Genomic DNA, 19414 nt, shown 5'->3' with positions numbered 1-19414 from the left:
AAAAAAGTCATTCAGCAGTGGCTTGAAAAGCCAACTTATTATTTCAAGGGAAAACATGGAAACATGGAAAAAAAACACGAGAAGCTGGTATAAAACTATACATAGATGGATAAAAAGGGCAGTGCAGACAGCACAATAGAAGAACAATATATTACTACTACTACTTACTAGTATGAACAAGTTGTGACCTACCCTACTGTATACAATGCACAACCTATTAGTAGTAGTAGTAGTAGTAGTAGTAGTGGTGCAGCAAGTAATAGTATTTAATAAGTTCTATGTCCTAAGTTTTATTTACATAAAAGTGCACAAAAATGCTCATTACCAGTAAAATATGCTGTGTAATATAACTGTTTAAATCTAATGTAGGCGGAATGCAAAAATCCACATCATCAAATAATACTACTTGTCACTAGTCCATGGCAGTCCTGTGTTTTTTGTCTGTCACTGATTCACTGATACAATGAAAAAGGTTTAGTTTTCTCAGAGAGATCCAATATCTCAATATAGTTTCGTCCTGCACAAGTGAGGGATAAATAACTGTGCAGCTCATCAGCTACTGAAGTGGTAGCTCTCATGTTCCCACAACACAAAGAGTTGATTTATTCATGTTTGACCGTCTCTAACACATATCCTGACACGTCTTACCTTAAAGGCCATAAACTTGTGGTAAGGTTTAGGTGCCCAGGCATAGATCTCCACTGAATTTTTCAGAGCTATCACCAAGAATTTAATCCTCTCATACTTTACTGCAGAGTGGAGCAGAACAAAGTAAAAACAAGTCAGATACTATACTGTATTTAACAAACAATCAGCATCCCTAACCACAACATGTTCAGGAACACTGAGCACTTGTTGGTTTATAAACCTTTTATAAAGCTTTTTGTGCATTTATTAACGAGTTTCTCACCGACTTTGTAGTGCACGCAGCCCTCCAGCTCCCCAACAGTGATCCAACCCTGTTTCTTTTCCACTTCAGGGTCGTTGTGTAATATCCTGTTCCTGAGCCAGGACAGGTAGTAGACACGCAGCTTGTTCTTCTTCCCTGGTTTGTAAAACAATAACAGGTGTCTTATGCACATCCCAACATGTTCTCAGATGTGTTGACTAAAGGTAACACGATCATTTCTAAGCCACTGAAGCCAGATCTGATCAGTTAGCACTTTCTTTGTGAACAGAAACATAGTCATTATGTTCAGTGTCTTGTTTTGTTTTGTATTTGTACTGCAAACCGGCAGGGAACACTGGAGACAATTGTAACTGAGAGAAACAAAAAACATTAAGGACTAAAGGCTAAACAACAACTAAAACAGTTGAGGAAAACAGGCTGTAGATGTGGAAAGAATCCAGAAGAAGAACAGAAGATTTTGTACAAAAACACTAGTTTAACCTGAACATTTGTCCTTTTTGTATATTAAAATAAAACCAGCTCTAAGCTGCCCTTTATTAGCTTTTAGAAGCATTAATCTACATCTCGCAGTCTTCTCCGGTGAGTAATAAAGACTGGCTTATTTTGGAAATTTGACCACCCTCAAAGACGAATGTCATCGGGCGGAGATGTGATATTTTTAAAATATGAAAATATTGAATAATGAATAGTTAACCTGGGAGTTTTTTGTTGGATCAGTTTGGAAACTTGGGCACAGGCCCAATCAACTCTCAGACAGCTATTGGGGATGGGGGTTTCCGGAGCTGTAAGAATGGCTAATGCAGCAGACTGATGTCTTTAGGCTGTTCATAAAGGTCAAGTGTAAAATTAAATGTTCTTTTATTTCTGTGAGAGACTGAACCTGAAACTTATTTGAACATCAGCAACAGAACAGAAAAGCGACCTTTTCAGATGCTGGTACATAATAATTTGCCTTCATTTTTTTCAATATATATTAATTGTTCATTCATCTTGCTTAAATGTTCTTTGTTAGGTGCTTTACATAGACTCGGATGAAGGCCAAGAGCTGAAACGTGTTGGTCTTGCACTAAAGTTGTTCTTTATACTGCATGTGTTGCTGGAGTTTGAGCTTTGCTCGACAGTTAAAGGAGATACTTTGTTGCTGTGCTTTGCCTCTTTGCCGCCTGTGCATGAGCTAAAGGTGCCAACCTGAGATGGTGACCAGGACGTTGAGTCCCTCCAGGACATCCATCTGTTGAAATCGCCGTCGATTGATCAGGTTGTAGACTTTGCCCTGACCACTTCGATCCAGCAGCATCAGGCCATTCTCCGTCCCCACCAGTAGGTTCACTCCTGCACAAACATACATAATTCACTGCCTGCAAGTGCGGATAATTAATACTAACGCTGCGGAGATGTTTAGGTCGGTGTCTCACCCCACAGAGCTGCACAGAGAATCTCAGAGTTGAAGCGCTTCTTGTATTTGCGGATCTCCGGTGTGTCGCTGTGTGGCCTGATGTTGGTGGGGTTGACGTTTACCACTGAGATCTTTCTGGCCTCGTTGAGCCTCGCCTGCTCCTGTTCCTGCTTGAGCAGCTCGTCAGCAAACAGCGCTGCAGCATGAAACACATAAATTCACTCACTGTATCCAAACTGCGTAGCTTAACTAGTAGCGGTAGCAGTGACATGATATACAGTAGAACATAAGATGTGCTTGATTTACCTGAACTGAATAAATATTTTTATTTCTCACAGTAACACAAGCATGTCTATGTGTAGCAGTTCAATCAAAGGCTGATATAATAGTGACATAATCATCTTGTGACCCCCCTGTAGGTATCAGGACTGTGACTGCTTTGTACCTGATGCGGAGATTTTATCTTCGTCGTCAGTCGGAGACGTCCCGTACACCCTCGGATCAACAAACGGTGTGAAGGAAGCCTTGGAGCCTCCGCCGCCTCCCACTCCGTACTGCAGATCACAGAAACACAGGTTACAGTGAGTCAAACGTTTGTCTGGTGGTTTGTTAGTTTTGGGGAAACTGAATTAAACAGGTTACTGTCAAAATAAAGGAAACAAAAGCTGTGGTCACAGAGGATCTTTGTCCTCGTTAAAGAAGTGACTTTGATAGACAGATGCTGTAACTTTCATTCAGTTTTGCTTGTTTCTGCATTGCACTAATGCAAAACCTATTTTGTGAAACCCATTTAAAGAGTCATTGTTTCCTTTATTTCGTCAGCTACTTGCGTCACGTGCTCAGGAACAGGGTGCAGGATTCGTTCTGGATCAGAGGCTGGAAAACAGAGAGAAAACGGAGAGACAGGAGGGATAAAAGAGAAGGATCAAATGACTCGAGCAGGGAGGGAAGAAATCCAGTTTATTCCATCTGTGGGGAAAACAGGGGAGCCATAGTGGGACAGACTTAAACAGGACAGGGCAGGAAATTAAAGAGGCCACATGTTGTCATCTTTTACTTTCAAATCTCATTTACCACAAACCAAAACAAAAGAGATAAAAATAAGATGTATCAGAGTAGAGCAGCAAATGAAACTATTTGTAGTTTTGTTTCACAAAGGTTCTTACTTTTTTATTTCACATAAACGGAATAATTTAGGTCAAACTTAATTTAACACTCTGAAGGTGTTACTTTGTGAACACTATTTTTGGTGACTAATGTTAATATTCTCCATACATTTTTACCTGTGCAATACCTGATTTCTGATTTCTGTTTTAGGATACAGGGCATGGAAGTGGTGGAGTTCTACTTTATATCAGCACACACACAGCAGCTTACCTATCTGCTATTTACAGTCTTTTAAAGAAGATAAAAATAGAATTAATGACAACTAAAAGGGATATTATGTGTTCTCTTAATTTAAACTAGTCCCAAAGAAAATGCAACTATGATCCAAAGGCATCGAGCAGAATAGATATTTGTTATATTAATACATTACTTACGACACCTTATTAGTAAAATACTGTATTTTCATATATATTATAAGAAGCCTACTTCAGCTTCAGTATTTTTATAAAGCCAGTTTAACTTGACTGACGTTCGTTTGGTGGCTGCTGTTAATTTCCCACCCTGACGAAGGATCAAACAACCAGCTGGCGACAGGTTTGTGGGCAAAAGACACGGTGAACAGGTGACTGTCTGTCAGGATCAGGTGTGAGGGGGGTTTCAGGGGCCAATATTTGGGTGCTGCTCCACCTACTTGAGCCCCAGAGGCATCACCAGGGGAGACCAGGGGGGAGGTGCTTTGCTGCACCAAATCGGGGAGATTGGCGTTGCCAGAGAAGAGATTAGCGTTGCTGGGGAAACCGTTGCTGGTAGTGGAGCTACGCCTCCGTTTCCCGTGTTTCTGTAAAGAGAGAAAGAGTGTGTACGTGTGTGTGTATGGGTGTGTGTGTATGTGGAGGGGCGTGGGGGTGGGCTACTGTGCAGCATGGCTGATTTACAGGTCAGCTGATGGAGGGAGGAACCCTGCTGTGTGCAGGTGTGTTTGTTCGTTTGCGTTGATTTTTAGAAACAGACATCCTCCTTCACACCTGATGGTCACGTTCATTTCAGCATTTATTCGCTCTTCATAGTAAACTAAATATCTTTTGTTTTTTGGACTTGGACATAAAAAAATCTGTGAACTAATTAATAGTAGAGATAACTATTAGTTGCAGTCCTACATCTCTAAATGTGTATAATCACTGGGTCATAGTGAGTCTTTAACTTGTCAGACTGTCATCCAGACACACAAAAAGTGGAAAGCAAAAAGTGAGTCAGCGTGAGTCATTAGTGAATATTCACATTTTAAACAACTCATAATAAATAAAATAATAATGAATAAATAAAATTGATATCACATTTTTCCCCATGAAGATAAAAATGGTAGTTTATTGAGATATTTTAGATCATATCTCCTGATCCTAAGTGAGGCTGAGCTGACCTGTTTAAAATACCTTGGATATGTCAAATACATAAACATTATTATTCCCTCACAATGAAACGGAACAAAAACAGAAAATAGCCGAGCAGTGTTAGTTTCTGTGGAGTCAGCGAGGCCAGAGCCTCGGGGTCAAAGGTTAAATAACTCACCTCACGCATCATCAGGGTGCTGTCCTGAGAGCTGTTTCCATACGATTCTCCGTGCGTGTCGTTGTGACTTCCCATAACAGCAAAGGACTCATTGTTGCCTTGACTCGCTGGCGGCCTGAAACACAGAATTTGTTAATATTAATTTAATATTGATCTAGTTATATATTATACATTTTTATCAAAACATAAAAAAAACTCACTACTTTGTACTATTATTGTTGTCCTTTTATTAAACATACACAAAAAACAAAGCTGCATTTTATTTCAAATATAACCTTTATAATATTATAACAGGCTAAGATACGAATCATAACACTCACAATTTTACAACTTTGGAAACAAGTGTTTTATCTTTAGTTTATCTCCAGGTAAACAGTGCTCGGATTAACACTTTACATGATGTTACTTCGTGTGGTAACGCAGGAATCTCTGGTTACTTCCTTTTAAAATACTTTATGCACTCATAAACTCATTAGATTCAGAAACGTATTGTGATATTTTACATCTTGAACGAGGTGGTCTAAGGTACATTTGTGAACATTTGTAAGGAGAATCAGAAACACCCATCAAACTACTAAAGGTCAGCAAAAACATGATTTTCAGTGCACGTTTATTAAGAATGTAGGAATATCGATACAGTTGAGTACAGCAGTATTATGTTTCATGATACTTTACTGATTTTCAAAAGCTCTGTTGATGTTTAGTTAATCATTTAACTGTAAACATTCGTGGCAGACACTGTCTCGTTTTGTGTGCGTTTCATTTGGTCAGGAGAAAAAGTGTTGAAGCCCAAACACATATACTCACATAATACGGGGAATATCGCTGACTGCTACTGTTCCATCATTAGCGCCTCCCTCTCCCTCCTCGTCCTCACTGCTGTGAGAGTCCTCGCTGGATGAAGAGTAGTCCGTCACTTTGACGGGCGGGCGGCTGGTTTCCTCACCCTGTCGCAGCTCTCTCAGCTCTTTAGCCAGAGCCGTCAGGTCCTGGAGGAAAAAAGCAAATCAATCGAGAGTGTTGGAAAGTGTATGGTGTCACAGACCTTAACTAGGAAACGACCAATGTTTTAAATATTTGATTTTTGATTTGATATTTGAATCGGACAGATTTTTACACCATGCACTTTAGATTCTTAAGAATGAGGAGTTGTTTGCAGTTATGTTGTTATTTTTCTTAATGCTCATGTGCCTCCTTTCAGTCATTTTTTAACTTTCTGTCGCTTTTGGTAGTTGTTGTTTTTGTTTCTTTTCCTTTCATGGTTCATTATGTCATTATGTGTCATCTGTTTATGGTCATTCTAATTTTGTCATTTGTCTCATTTTGTTCATTTTCAATATTTCTCAGTAGATGTAGATGTTCAATAAAATATCGATACACTTGAGTACTGCAATACTGTTCTGAGTGATACTACAGTTACAGTATTACAGTTTTTAATGAATAATTTACATGCAAAGATTCATGGCAGACATTTTGTGTTGTGTTTAAACTCCAGACCACTAGATGACAGTGTTGTATGTTGTGTGTGTGTGTGTGTGTGTGTGTGTGTGTGTGTGTGTGTGTGTTTAGGGACATGTTGGTGTGTTCTCTATTCTATGATAGGTTTTGTAAAATTAGGTTTTTAAATATATTGAATTATAATCTCTTATAGGATAATATGATATATATCATATCAACAGAGTCTTGCTAATACACAGCTCTACTTAATAGTGTATTTAAAGTATCAGTATATATATGTGGTGGTAATCATGTTTCTTGCCTTTTTGAGTTGATTTTGTGCCTGTTGTTGTTTGTCATATTTCTATTTTGGGGTATTTTTGATACTATATAAAGTATCAGTATGTAATGGTAGCTGTGTCTCTTTTTATCTTTCTGGGTTCATTTAATTTTAACTTGAGCTATGTGACTTTCAAACAAGAAATAATAAGAATAACTTCTTACAGGGACTCTGGCCCAGAGATCCAAGAAGTGTTTTAGTAGACCACTTACACTTCAGAGATAAAATATACACTGGTTACCAACAAATGCAGTTTAAAAATATGCATAGTGGTAACTGAAACATGGCAACAAACAGCAAATAGGAAACATTTCAATTTTGACTCTAAAGATCTAAAGTTAGAGCTCATTTGAGATGTTCGTGAAGCAGCTGCAACTGTGTGAAGTTAAATGGAGTACAGTATAAGTGAGGTACAAAGCGAGTAAATATCTAAGCCGAGGGGACAAATTTTAAAGTAAAGCGCTCTAGAAAGAGCAAAGAAAGATTCGGAAGAGTTCTGTTTTTGAAAGTTAAGAGTGAGGCAGCCGAGCGTGCAGAGGTGGGTATATCGTTCCACCATCAAGGAATCACTGAGCTGAAAGGTTTTGCCTGAGATCTTTTGAGGTGAGGGGACCACAAGACGTCGTTCACTTGCAGAGCATAGTGAGTGAGAGGGATTGTAGACCAGGATGAGGGGGTTCAGGTAGGTCGGTGCTGGTGAGTTGACCACTTTGTAGGAAACGGTCAAAGCTTGAACCTGATGCAGCAGCTACACAAAGCCAGTGCATAGATCTGAAAAGTGGTGTAACGTGTCCTATTTGGCTGATCAAAAATGAGACGTGCTGCTGCATTTTGGATCCTCTGGAGGGGTTTGATGGTGCATGCTGGTAACCATCAGTAAGACACTGCAGTGGTTGGTAAAGCTCAGTTGATCATCAGTGATCACTCCCAACTTCAAAAGTTCTGTTAAATTATTTATAAACTAAAGGCATCATTTAAACTGCAGCTACCATGTTCATTTATTTAGATTCTTGTAGAAATCTGGCAGCAGAATTTCAAATGTGCTGCAGAGGTTTGTAAAATACTGGGAAATTAGTTTTTTAAAAATTGAGCACGGAAGAATGAAGTGTTTTTGTGAGCTTCATTTACATTTCAGCCACGTTTCTGATTCTCCATTATGAGGAGCAGGCAGCAAGACAGTGAAGGGGGAGGAGGAGGAAGCGAGTTGGACTACAGATGCCACCGTGCATCAGTGCAGGAGGGGCTGTGCCTATAAGAGGTTAAGTGACAGGAAGTGGAAGAAGTGGGGAAGCTGTGGTCGAAGTGGAGGTGGTGGTGGGAGAAAATAGTGAGAGTGGTTGTCTTACCAACTCCTCCTGATGAGAGAGAAACAAGTGATAAAATGGAAGAAAGAGACAGAGAGAGATAATGCATATGACAGTGGAAATGAAACATTCCTACAGTGAAATGAAGACACGAATCCTACAGCAACTAATAACACACTGATAACAGCTTCATCCCGGACACAACAGGAAAACAGATCAATACAAAGCATAAGACAGCGCACCCATCAAGTACCTAGAAAAACTGTGGGCAATTGTACGAGGAGTCTCAAATTGCTTCCTATACAGCTCAACAGCAACAACAAATGCATTTTGAAGGAAAAGTAATTATGGCTCAATTAAGTTGTCACAGGAGCTACTGCGCTATTCAGGGCCAGACAAACCTGCCTGGGTCTTATAAACCTCCCTGTGTTGGGTTTGTTGTCGCCAAATGCTGCAGTGTGTTGCTGCAAGATTTTACCAAGGATACAGCATTGTTTTAAATGAGCTGAAACTCCTGAGAAGGCTGTGTCTTTTCTAGCAGTGCAGTCTGTGTAAAAAAAACCCAAGGGCAACAGTGACTGACAAAGAGACAATAATGATTTTAAATTAATTTGTACTAGGAAAGAAAAGTATTTCTGTGGGAACTGTCAAATAAGACAAGCGAGTGTGAAGTAGAGCTTGAGACGTGGTTATTAGAGTGGAGACAGGAGAAATGTCACTAACCTCGTCTACAGCTTTCTTATAGCTCTGATGGGAGATGGAAGGAAGGATGAGAAAAGGAAGAGAGTGGAAATGAACAGCAGCGTGGTTAGTTTAGACAAACGAGTCGGTCAGTCACAGCGGGTGAATGTGTTCTCCAACATACTGTACTTCGTATTTAAATGTGTGTACAGTTCACTCACTGCAGGCCTGCTGGGCCGCGTCACCTCTCTGCCGTCGTCTTTGGTCTCATGGGAGGAAAGTGTTGAGCCTTCGGTTTTAGCGGCTGAATTTCCTGAGCACACAAATCAGAATTAGTGCACTGTCAAACAAAAACACAACCAGTTAACATGTGTGAATGTGTGTGTCGGAACAGCACAGACCCAGAGAGTGAAGACATCCTATCACAATTTATAAATCTTTACCTAATTTGGAATTTACAACTTGAGAGAGATGGAGTTTTAAATAGTGAGTTTATTTAGAAAATTAGAAAATTTTGGCAAAGTTCAGTTTAAACTATGAGAAATTTAAAATCAATATTTTTGGTAAATGAGAAAATGTGATGACAATTTTTTAAGTGGGGATAGTTTTGAGAAATTTAGGAATTTAGAATTTGTTTTGTATTTTTTGCAAATTTGAGAAAGTTTAAGACATTTTTTGAAATGTAGATTCATAAGAATTGTGAAAACACAGCACCTTTGTCCTTTGTTTTTAAAATGTTTACATTTTATTGTGTCTTATTATCTGCTTGTCAGGCATGGTGTGTAATTCACTTTGAACCTGCAAAACCTGCTAGAAAATCGTAAATGATTGAGGGAGCACAATAAATAGTACCTTTATATAGTGAGGACATTACTGCTTCTGTAAAGTGCAGACATTTTGTCAAATGAGAATATTTTGATACTATACCACTACATTTTGGAAGACACCTATCTCTTGGTTCTATGGAGGCTGTATTTACTTCTTGTCAGCTGATTTTTATTTGCTGAACAATTATAAAGTACCCGTTACAGAATAATCATGTGAGTGAGAGTCTGTGTGTCTGTGTGCGCACCTCGCTCGTTGGATCCTCCCTGGGAGCTGGGGGTGCTGGAGCTGGAGGAACTGCCGCTGCTCGTCCTCTTCAGGGGGGTCTCCATGGAAACGTCAGTCCTCCGCAGGTCAGGGTTGCTACAGCAACACAAACACAGCGCCGTCTCATTCATGCACGAGGAAACTGTTGAAACCCTGCTCTGAACTAAAAAAAAACCCATCACACCTGCGTTCCCACAGCTCTACATCAGAGCTGTGTGTGTTTTAGGGACTTTTTGCCGAGCTCGGACGAGGTTTGCATCAGTAGTATGGACGATTAACAAAGAAAAGAAATGTATTTGATAATTTCTTGCCTAAACTAATGGAGCACTATACATAAACACTATATTATAATACAGAAAAATACAGGAGAATTGAATAGAAGGGACTTTCATGTCAGGTGACCAATCATTGAGCATTACCAGGTCATTTTACTGTTAATTATGTTTAGTTCATCTATGTGTGCCCACTTTGTGTCCGTGTACCTAGCTCGTATAAGGTGAGCTCCAGCCCGAGGTCCGAGGCCAGGCCCATTTCCAGGAGAGTTCTTTCTGACTAAAGCAGGAGAGATGGAGGTCGTCCTCTGAGGAACCTGTAAACACACAACACGACCATCTGGGTTAGGAGCTGCAACGTGTTTCCATGTCACACACTGTCTATTACACAGTTTAATATGATGAGCTTTTAACGGAGGGAAGAGCCTAATAATCAATCAACGATCAACGAGTCTTCACTGAGCAAAGTGGTTACACAAGCTGAGCTGTTACTGCCTGTATGTGTGTGCAGGGAGGTCTACTGGACATGTACATACAGTACACTGTAGTGTCCTCTGTAGGTCAATCTAATTCAGTGTTGTAATAGGTGTTCAGATGGGTGCATAAGAAAGTATACAGAGATGTTTGGTTACATTATTTGGTGCAATTTGAGGCCAGAAAGAGCTCACGCATGCAGTAGGAAATGTTATAAATCATGACCTGCAGTGACAAAGGGGAAAGGGAGATAAACTGTAAGTATGCAATATTTTCTAAGGATCCAGTTAACAGTACTCTAGCTAACATTACTGTGCTCTGCTTTGCAATTGTTCTGAATACATCCTATATTATGAACATATTGTCAGAGAAACTAAAAACCATTTTCAGCTAACAAGAAGTGTAGTTTTCAAATACAGAGTATATCTTTATCAAAGTAAATTGTATTTTTCATAAATATAGTACAAGTAGACTGGTTTTAACCGACCTGTTGGACTGCACTCTCTATCCATGATTCAAATTGATTTTACTTTATTGCCATTCATAGGATCAGACAACATTATCTTTTCTTAAAATTATACCAAAACTTGCAAAGAACACAGAAGCAAAACGGACAATGAAACCTGCACACAGAACCCACTCGTAAACAGACAAACAGAAATGATAAAACATTTAACTTTTCTTCTACCAAAGTTACACACACAAGGACGAAAACACACAGGTTGTGGTAGGCAGAGACCTTGGGGGGCATGTCGTCATCCTGCCGCAGCCAGGAGCTGCGGTCCAGCTTGTCGAGGGGAGGCGCCAGGCGGGAGAGGGGCAGGGGAGGAGGGGTGTCAGAGGTGGGGTCGGAGTTCTGCCGAGGCATGGGAGGCCGGGAGGGTAAGGGTGATGCCGAGGAGGAGGACACCCCGTGGGGGTCGTACAGAGACTGGGAGCCTGAAAGACCGTGACTCTTCACCTGCATCAGGTGGGCCATCTGGACTCACACACAGGCAGGAAACAGGCAGGGTTGAGGAGCAGGATTAGGATTTGGGTTTACACGATGTGATCAGGATGCAAGTCAAGAGAAAGTGATGCAGAAGGGGTGGTGAGGAGGGTGAAATGAGGTGAGAAAGTGACAGTGGAGAGAAACACATGCCTCAGGGTGCATTCACACCAATAATTCGAAATGTCTGGGGTGTTTGCTCCTTTAGTTCGCTTACCTCAGTTGTCCCTGTGACAACCTGCCTCTAACAACCCTACAAACACAAGTCTGTTCACCAGCAACACAATCATTTTGTGTGCATCTCTGCCGACACTGCTTCAGCCTGCCTAAGAACCTGAACCCTCAGCTCACCCTTTGTTCAGACCTGAAGAAGAAACCTGCTACCAAACTGAAGAAGGCACTTTTTTAAAAGTAACACAAGCTCACACTGGGAGGTGCTGCCTTCAGCCTTCTGTTCTGTTCTCTCTCCTCTTTCCACTCATCCCAACCAGTCGAGGCAGATGGCCGCCTACTGTGAGCCTGGTACTGCTGGAGGTTTCTTCAGTTAAAGGGAGGTTTTCCTGTCCACTGTCGCCTAATGCTTGCTCATGTGGGCTTGTTGGGTTTTCTATTTATTCTCTATACACTTTTGTAAGTCTGTAAAGACTGTAAAGGGCCTTGAGATGACTTTTGTTGTTTCGTGCAATACAAATAAACTGAATCCAATTAAATTAAATTGAGACAGCACAGGCAGAACCCAACACCCATTAAGAATGTGTTTACCTTCTTGCAAATAAAACAGAAACAACTCTTTGTGTTATAGAGATGGCAACGGCCTGCAAACCCCATACACTTACTCTGCAGTACTCTCTGCAGTAACACACAGTCAAGTACACAAAGTAGAAGTCAACTGAGTAAAAGCCAGAAACACGATCACAAAAGATAACACATCTTACGCTTAACTGCAAATCCCAAAGTGCAGATACATTTTAAATGTCATGCAGTGCTATTTCCTACTTGTGCTGAAAGCAACAGTTTCTAAATCTTACACTGGATGCTGCAATTTGGCAAATGGTTGTCAAGCAAGATACAAAATCCAGAGCTTTAAGCATCACAGAACATATGTCATCCAGTAATGAAACTGTTTAGCTAAGTGACCTGCACCATAAAGATGGAGACATGTATATACCTCACAGTTCCTCATCTGCTCATCTGACAATAGTCCTATCACAGGTAAGACCAAAGAAACCAAACTTGAAGTGTGACTGGACTGAAGACATGTTACACATGAGCATACATTTACATAATAAACGTTCTGTCAGACACACACCTGTGGTTCAATGGAACGGTGCATGGGTGGAGTCCGAGCCTGCTGGATGCCTCCGCTGCTGAAGGACTCTGAGCGCGGTGGCAGCGATGGGTCCGAAATCCGGTTGGACACCTTATGCTGCAATGGAGGAGAAGTCTGTGTGCTCATCTTATAATGCTCCTCCACCTGACACACACACACACACACACACACACACACACACACACACACACATGTCAGATCACTCAACATGCAGTGAGGCTGCTGCTAGTTTACATCTGTAGAAGTTATTCTTCTACTTCTTTTTTTTTATTATATATGTATGTATATATGTATGTAATATATATAATATGTAACATTGTGTCCCTGTTGAGTTGCACTGGAGTGAGAGTGAGATCATTTAGTAAATATTAACTTGAAAAGTCGATTAGTTTGATAATATATGTGGACCTGCTGTTTCATTTCCCCTTTAGCCATGTCTCAAAAAATAAATAAAATAAATAATGGGTTGTAAAAATATTGTGTCGCTGAACAAGAAAAGCATCTACTTTTTGAACACTTAGAGAAAAATATAACGAAAATAAATGAAAAATGCTTAAAAATTATATATGAGAGAATAAAATAAGTCAAAGAAAGGGCTTCTGAAATAACAAAAATGGAAATCTCAATAGCTCTACCTTTGTAATAAAGGTCACCATGGTTACAGGTGTTAAAGCTATTGAGTGTAAAGCCCATGTACTTATTACTATGGTCGCAGGCTCATTGAACAATGATTTCATTCTGCAGCAGGCTGAGTTTCATTTGGCTGCAAATGTCACCTGCAATCCCTGATGGGTTGCACTTTCATGCCTACAATCATTTTGGAGGAAGGTTACTTTTAACGCTGGTCATCTGTTTTTAGAGTGGAACATTGGGTCTGCAAGCGCTGGAAATAATTCCTCCTCTGATGCACTGAAGGAAATCCTGAGAGGCTGAGATGAGGGTAGACCTATCTGTGCAGAGCGTGTGTGTGTGTTTCCATGCGTGGTGTCCAGAGGGAGACAGACTGATATAGCTACAGCTGCCCTACATCAGTCCACCAGCTGCCACTGGAGGACAGGCCTGGAGGTGTGCCCTAAATGTGTGTGGATTCACATGTGAGTGTGCACTTTTAAATAGCCCTGATTTATGTATAGTGAGAAAAACACCAGCAGAGTTCAAATATGGAGCAATGACGTGTATTTTCTGCACTCACGTCTTTTTTAGAAAACACACACTGGTGTTAGTTTGCTTGAGGACACGTGGGGATTTTGAATGACAACATGCATATCTAAGTAAAAACAGCTAAAAGTGTCAAAGGTTCATGTTTGTTAGGTGTGTGAGGCTAAATAAAACTAACCAACAAAGAAAAATATAAGAAATTAAGAACAATCTGCAACCTGATCAGTAAACAAACCCTGCTGAAGGAAAGTTGATGTTAGTTTGAGTTTGAGTTAGTTTGAGTTGTTGGAGTTACTGGTTCATATATATTACACAACAACATGCACTGAAACAGAAGCTCTCATTCTCTTTAGTTGTTTTTGTAGCTTATTGTTTCAAATCAATCATAATAAAAGGTGAACTTTCCCCTTCTATGTTGTACACATTAGTATATCACTGGAAAAAACTTTAAATCTGCAGTTGTTACTCAGAAATGACAGTTTTATTATAATAATGGTAATGAAACCACGAGAATGAGAGCCACTGGAGTAAAGATGAAAACTGTCCCACTAATGAAAGTCAACCTGCAGCACCCAGACACTGTCAGTAACCTGTAAATAGGAAATAAAGTGAAGGTTGAGATTAAAGCAGATTCAAGGTTGTGGAGGGAAAAGCGTGACAAACATTAAAAGAGAAAAAGAAGAACAGGGGATTTATTCCCAGGAGCTAATTATGTTTGTTTTTGCCGTTTTTTGCATCATCAACCAAGTTTACTTCCTCTCTCAAATTCAGTTATTCAGTAGTTTAAGTTATTTTGTACTGTAAGCATTTTATATTTCCATAAATGGGCAACTAGCGCAAACTGCATCGTATCATATCATTTAGGTTTTAAAGATTTGCCTTTGCAAATTCATCCACATCCACAGGCTAGGTAAAAAGTAATTAAACATTTAAAAGCAATTTATGGGTTCTTCCCTGCATCAATCTCTTATTCACATTTGAGCGATTAAATGAGCCCCAAAATTGTCCACAGTGGTAGAGCTGACCTTAAAGCATAAACTAAACTGCCATATATTAGTTCTTAGTTCTCAATTCTTGCTTAACTTTGTGTAAAAGAAGTGAAATAAATTCAGTATTTTTAGACGAGAGGTGGAAGTCAGCCTTAGTTTTGGAATGAAAGTGAAGATTAGGAGCCCCAACCACCAATGAAAGAGGAAATTCCCGGTGTGATATGAGGAGAATTGAAAAGAGCGGCGTCCATATCATAAGTCCACCTGGTTAGAGAAACTAAATAATCACCATGCCACCGGCCAGTGTTAGTGAGTCAGCCTGGACAGACTGTAGGATGAGACAGGAGTAAAGAGTCCGCTTATTCTCTGACTGACCCGGCGGCCTGGGCTTCGGCCCCTGGATTCTGAGCTCTGGATCCTGGAGTCGGGGCTCTGCCGGCGCATCACTGGCTGAGGTGGTTCAGGGTCTGGTTCAGGGACACATGTGATACGGATTCGAGGTACATGTGCGTCATCCCTTACGGGACTGACATGGGCAGGGTAGGAGGGGGGACGGGGGCGAGGTTTGTAACCGGGGAGTAAGAGGAGGTTGTCGAGGTTGATATCTCGCGTCTCCTTAAAGGAGTGGTATTTCTTGGGAGGCATGCGAGGCGAGTTGCTCTGAGCTCGACGCATCACCTGGGGAGTAAGGTCAGTGTTTACAGCGAAGAAGGTAAACGAACACACAGCCTGGAAAACAGAAGGTGTTTTAATTTGATAGAACAAACTCTCCGGCAGCCATTTTGGATCAGCTGATACCATTTCTAAATTTAAAATGAATTGTCCGGTGTTCTATATAATTTAAAGTTTGTTTATTATATTATTACATTATTGAGCTGTACATTGTAAAGTGACCTCAGTGATTTTGTGATCTAATAGCTAATCATAGGGACTTAGGTGACTTTGTATTAAAATATGTGATTTGTGCTTCTGTTTAAAGTGCTGTAGTCTCAACTTGTGAGTCTAATGAAATCATAAAAAGGTGTTTTAACAAAACATATATTGTAAAGTAATGTCCATTGAAATTCTTATTCTCTTTTAGTACAAAAAAACAAAGATACAAAGTGAAAATGTTTGTGCTGAGATGCTACTCAGCAATAGAGCTGCACAGGTTACAACACTATAGATATTTTTTTTATGAGATGCATTTTTAAAATCTAGTTTACTAGGATAACCTGTGCAACTATAAGTAACTATGTTTAATTCTGATAAAGCAGTGGCATATTTCTAGGATGTAGATGTAACGTTGTCTGTGACTGTGAAAGTTAACTGCTAAACACGGCTGTCAAAACACCAAGACATCACACTGACCTAAATTTGGAATAAAATCTAATCTCACTAGACAATTGGTGTTTATCCAATTAACTCTATCCATAATGGCTGCAGGAGGATTTGTGATGCATATGTAAAAGGTTCATACATCGGCATTAAGACCAAAATAGATAAAACAGTCATTCCAAAATACTTTGTCCAGCTTTATACATATTTAATTATGTATTTCTTACATAATAGTCACTGTACTAGAGAGAATTAGTCATCTTTGACGAGCAAAGGCCTTAAGATGGTTAATTCACCGAAAAAAATCTGTGAAATGTGCTCATTAACTTAATAAGGTAAATATAATTTTAGAATGAAACTAGTTTGACAAACGTAGCACATAAAACCATCAGTAATAGATGCATCTCACAGCACGTACTGTCCCACTGTTGCAGCTAATATATAATCAGAAAACACTGTTTTTAGACATTGCCACAGATGAGACAGAGTCTTCTTCAGGTAGAGTTCAGATGATACCTGTAGGGAACAAAACTCCACAACAACAGAAACACAGTGATAACCCTGCGGAGTTCATCTAATCTAATGGGTGTTTTTATGAATGAAATCTACCACAGTACAAGCAACGCAAGCTCCTTCACTGTGGCTGAACAGGTGTAAGTACTAATGGAGATGCTGCTCAGTGGATGTTTTCGTGTTCAAACATTCAGAACTGGTCTTTTGTCTGTGTTTGCCCTGGTTCAGTGTCTGTCTGAGTGTGTGCGCATACTTGAGTGTTGAGTTTCCCACCATTGTAAAAAAATAAACATGGAAAAAAATTTAATCACAGTGGTTCAGCTTGATTTAGTTATAGAAGAAAAAGCTTTTTGACAACATCTAGTGTCTGGACAAGTCTAAAAAAATTATATTTCTAGTTTAAAACTGAGAAAATCATTAAGATCTTATACGTTAATATTACGTATACAACATAATAAACAGTATATGATATTTTACAGTGTTCAAACAATTTTAGAGTGTTGAAGAAGAAGTATTAAATGAGTTACGTTTGTGATGGGGATTTTTTTCTCTTTATTTGTGTGTGTGTGTGTCCGCGTGTGTGCATCTCAACTACCTCTTTAGCCCAGGCGGGCTTGTCGTTGCTGCTGGGTGCCTGGTCTTTGTAGTGGTAGAGCTGCTTCTTGTCCTGCGGTGGTCTTGGTGGCTCCTGCTGCTGCTGCTGCTGTTGTTGCTGCAGCGACACCAGGTACGCTCTCTCCTGCTGCAGCTGCCTCTGCAGCCGCTCGGCCTGCCGCTGCTCCTCAATCTGTTTCCTCTTGTACTCCTGCACAACAGAGGGAAGACAACAGGTGAATGCCGGAGAAATGAGGGAGTTTCCATATGGGCGAATAGGAAGTCTTTGTTTATGCATAACCTTTGACGTCAAAGTAAAGCTCATCTTCAATCATCTTCAATCTACTTGTTAAGAACATTCAGACAGAATAACATCTATGTTTCAGCTGTATTGTAGCTTTACTTGCCTACACCTGGTCATTATGTACATTGATCAGGACACCGTCCAGTCTATTATTTCTTATATGAAAGTCCTGTGTATGGACAGATTTCTATTCCAAAGGCCAAACACTGGTACTACTGTGGAAAAACCTTTTAGCATTACTTCCAGTAGTTGAAACATAAAAAAACCTCTTCCTTCTTGAAGGAAGGAATCAGTTAGTGGAACAGAATCATATTAGCATATTGGCTAAAACTTACAGTGATCAAGTATAAAACATGTTCAAGCCTACATATCCTCATAATATTTGATCTATTACTCTAAAAAAACCAAACGCCATCGACTGATCAGCCTGGATGCTCACTTTAAAACTGTCTATGTGCCTTCCTCACACCTTCTTATTAGTTTAAATGTCTGGCATTTATCTGAGGTAAGTGTGAAAATCTGCAGCAGTCGACGAAAAAAAACCCTTGTGGGTAAAACTAGAGCCCTTGCTGAACAGTTTAATTGCTGTCTTGTTGGATGTCATTGAAAAAGAACAACAGCATCACGATGAACAATGAAGCTGAATAAAGTCAGGACCGTCAGCTATCGACACATTGCCACATCCGCTGATTAATTTGATGTCTGCTGACGTTTTTAGGATCTGATGCGCGGTTCTGTCGTCGTTGCCACATCACGATTTGTGTGTAAACAGCAAATAGGCTGACGTGGAACTTGCATCTTCCTGTTTCCATGGTCACCAGCCTTTTGTTATTGTGGTCTTAAACACGTGGAGTTCAGGAAAACGGCTAAACTTCTGCTTTTCATTAACGTGAGTGTGTGATGTTACCAGCAGTAAGGCTTGCTCCTGCAGGAGCTGCTGCTGCAGGATCTCCAGCTGCCTCTGCTCCTCCTCCAGCTGTCTACGGATATACTCCTAACCCATCAGTACCCGGGTCAGCATCACACGCAGCCAATCAGAGAGCACCCAGGCAGGTGAGAAGCAAATAGGAGCCCAGGCAACCAGTGACGTCAGCAGAGCAGGAAATAGGAGAAAAGAAGATGAAGGAGGAAAAACATAGATTTATTGAAGAGGTGTGAAAGTAGGGATTTAGTCAGAAATAGACAAGGAGGAGATAAAAAGGGAGAACCAGCAGGGGGCCGTATTTAGTGGAACAGAAAGACATGCAAGAAAGACGGATGTTAAAGATCAGCTTGATATCAACTGTGCAAGAGGCAGTGAATAGATATTTGAATGGCAAAATGTTATGAAAGCATTGCACTGCAGGAAAAGTTACCTGTTAGTCATGCTGCCATTTGCAGTGTCTCCCCTGTTGGATGGTATGTTAGATACATGGTGCTACTGTGTCTGAGATCCTACCATTTTCTAACACTGCATCCAACAGTACAACAAACGTTGACTCTATTTAAAAAGTATGATCCACTAGACAACAATAGTAATAAAACTAAGCTTATGCTCCAGAGGCACTAGATTTCCCACAATGCAACTTGCTTGTTTTGTCTTTATTGTTTATCTCTGATTGAAGACAGAGAGGGTGAAATACTTGTATAAGCTGTGTAGTAC

At 40.2% G+C, this 19414-nt stretch overlaps 1 protein-coding gene across 4 annotated transcripts in view; it reads right to left on the bottom strand.

Annotated features, from left to right (window-relative positions):
- The window catches only part of tnikb (TRAF2 and NCK interacting kinase b), a 48432-nt gene that overhangs the window by 7041 nt on the left and 21977 nt on the right, over positions 1-19414 (bottom strand). The window contains exons 14-28 of one of the 4 annotated variants that reach the window (XM_026363203.1): positions 17470-17679; positions 15420-15722; positions 12877-13041; positions 11319-11558; positions 10316-10422; positions 9814-9929; positions 8963-9054; positions 5787-5968; positions 4980-5094; positions 4105-4251; positions 2752-2860; positions 2326-2502; positions 2099-2242; positions 911-1045; positions 649-749 (exon numbers count right to left, since the gene is read on the bottom strand). In XM_026363203.1, the coding sequence (XP_026218988.1) occupies positions 649-749; positions 911-1045; positions 2099-2242; positions 2326-2502; positions 2752-2860; positions 4105-4251; positions 4980-5094; positions 5787-5968; positions 8963-9054; positions 9814-9929; positions 10316-10422; positions 11319-11558; positions 12877-13041; positions 15420-15722; positions 17470-17679 (2343 nt within the window). The remainder of the gene's footprint in view (positions 1-648; positions 750-910; positions 1046-2098; positions 2243-2325; positions 2503-2751; positions 2861-4104; positions 4252-4979; positions 5095-5786; positions 5969-8962; positions 9055-9813; positions 9930-10315; positions 10423-11318; positions 11559-12876; positions 13042-15419; positions 15723-17469; positions 17680-19414) is intronic. The other 3 variants (XM_026363206.1, XM_026363204.1, XM_026363205.1) reach the window with 3 other exon arrangements.

Source organism: Anabas testudineus, chromosome 2 (assembly GCF_900324465.2).
Source record: "Anabas testudineus chromosome 2, fAnaTes1.2, whole genome shotgun sequence".
Taxonomy (NCBI): domain Eukaryota; kingdom Metazoa; phylum Chordata; class Actinopteri; order Anabantiformes; family Anabantidae; genus Anabas; species Anabas testudineus.
Note: the sequence above shows the minus strand (reverse complement) of the source record. Positions and strands in the feature narration are given on the sequence as shown.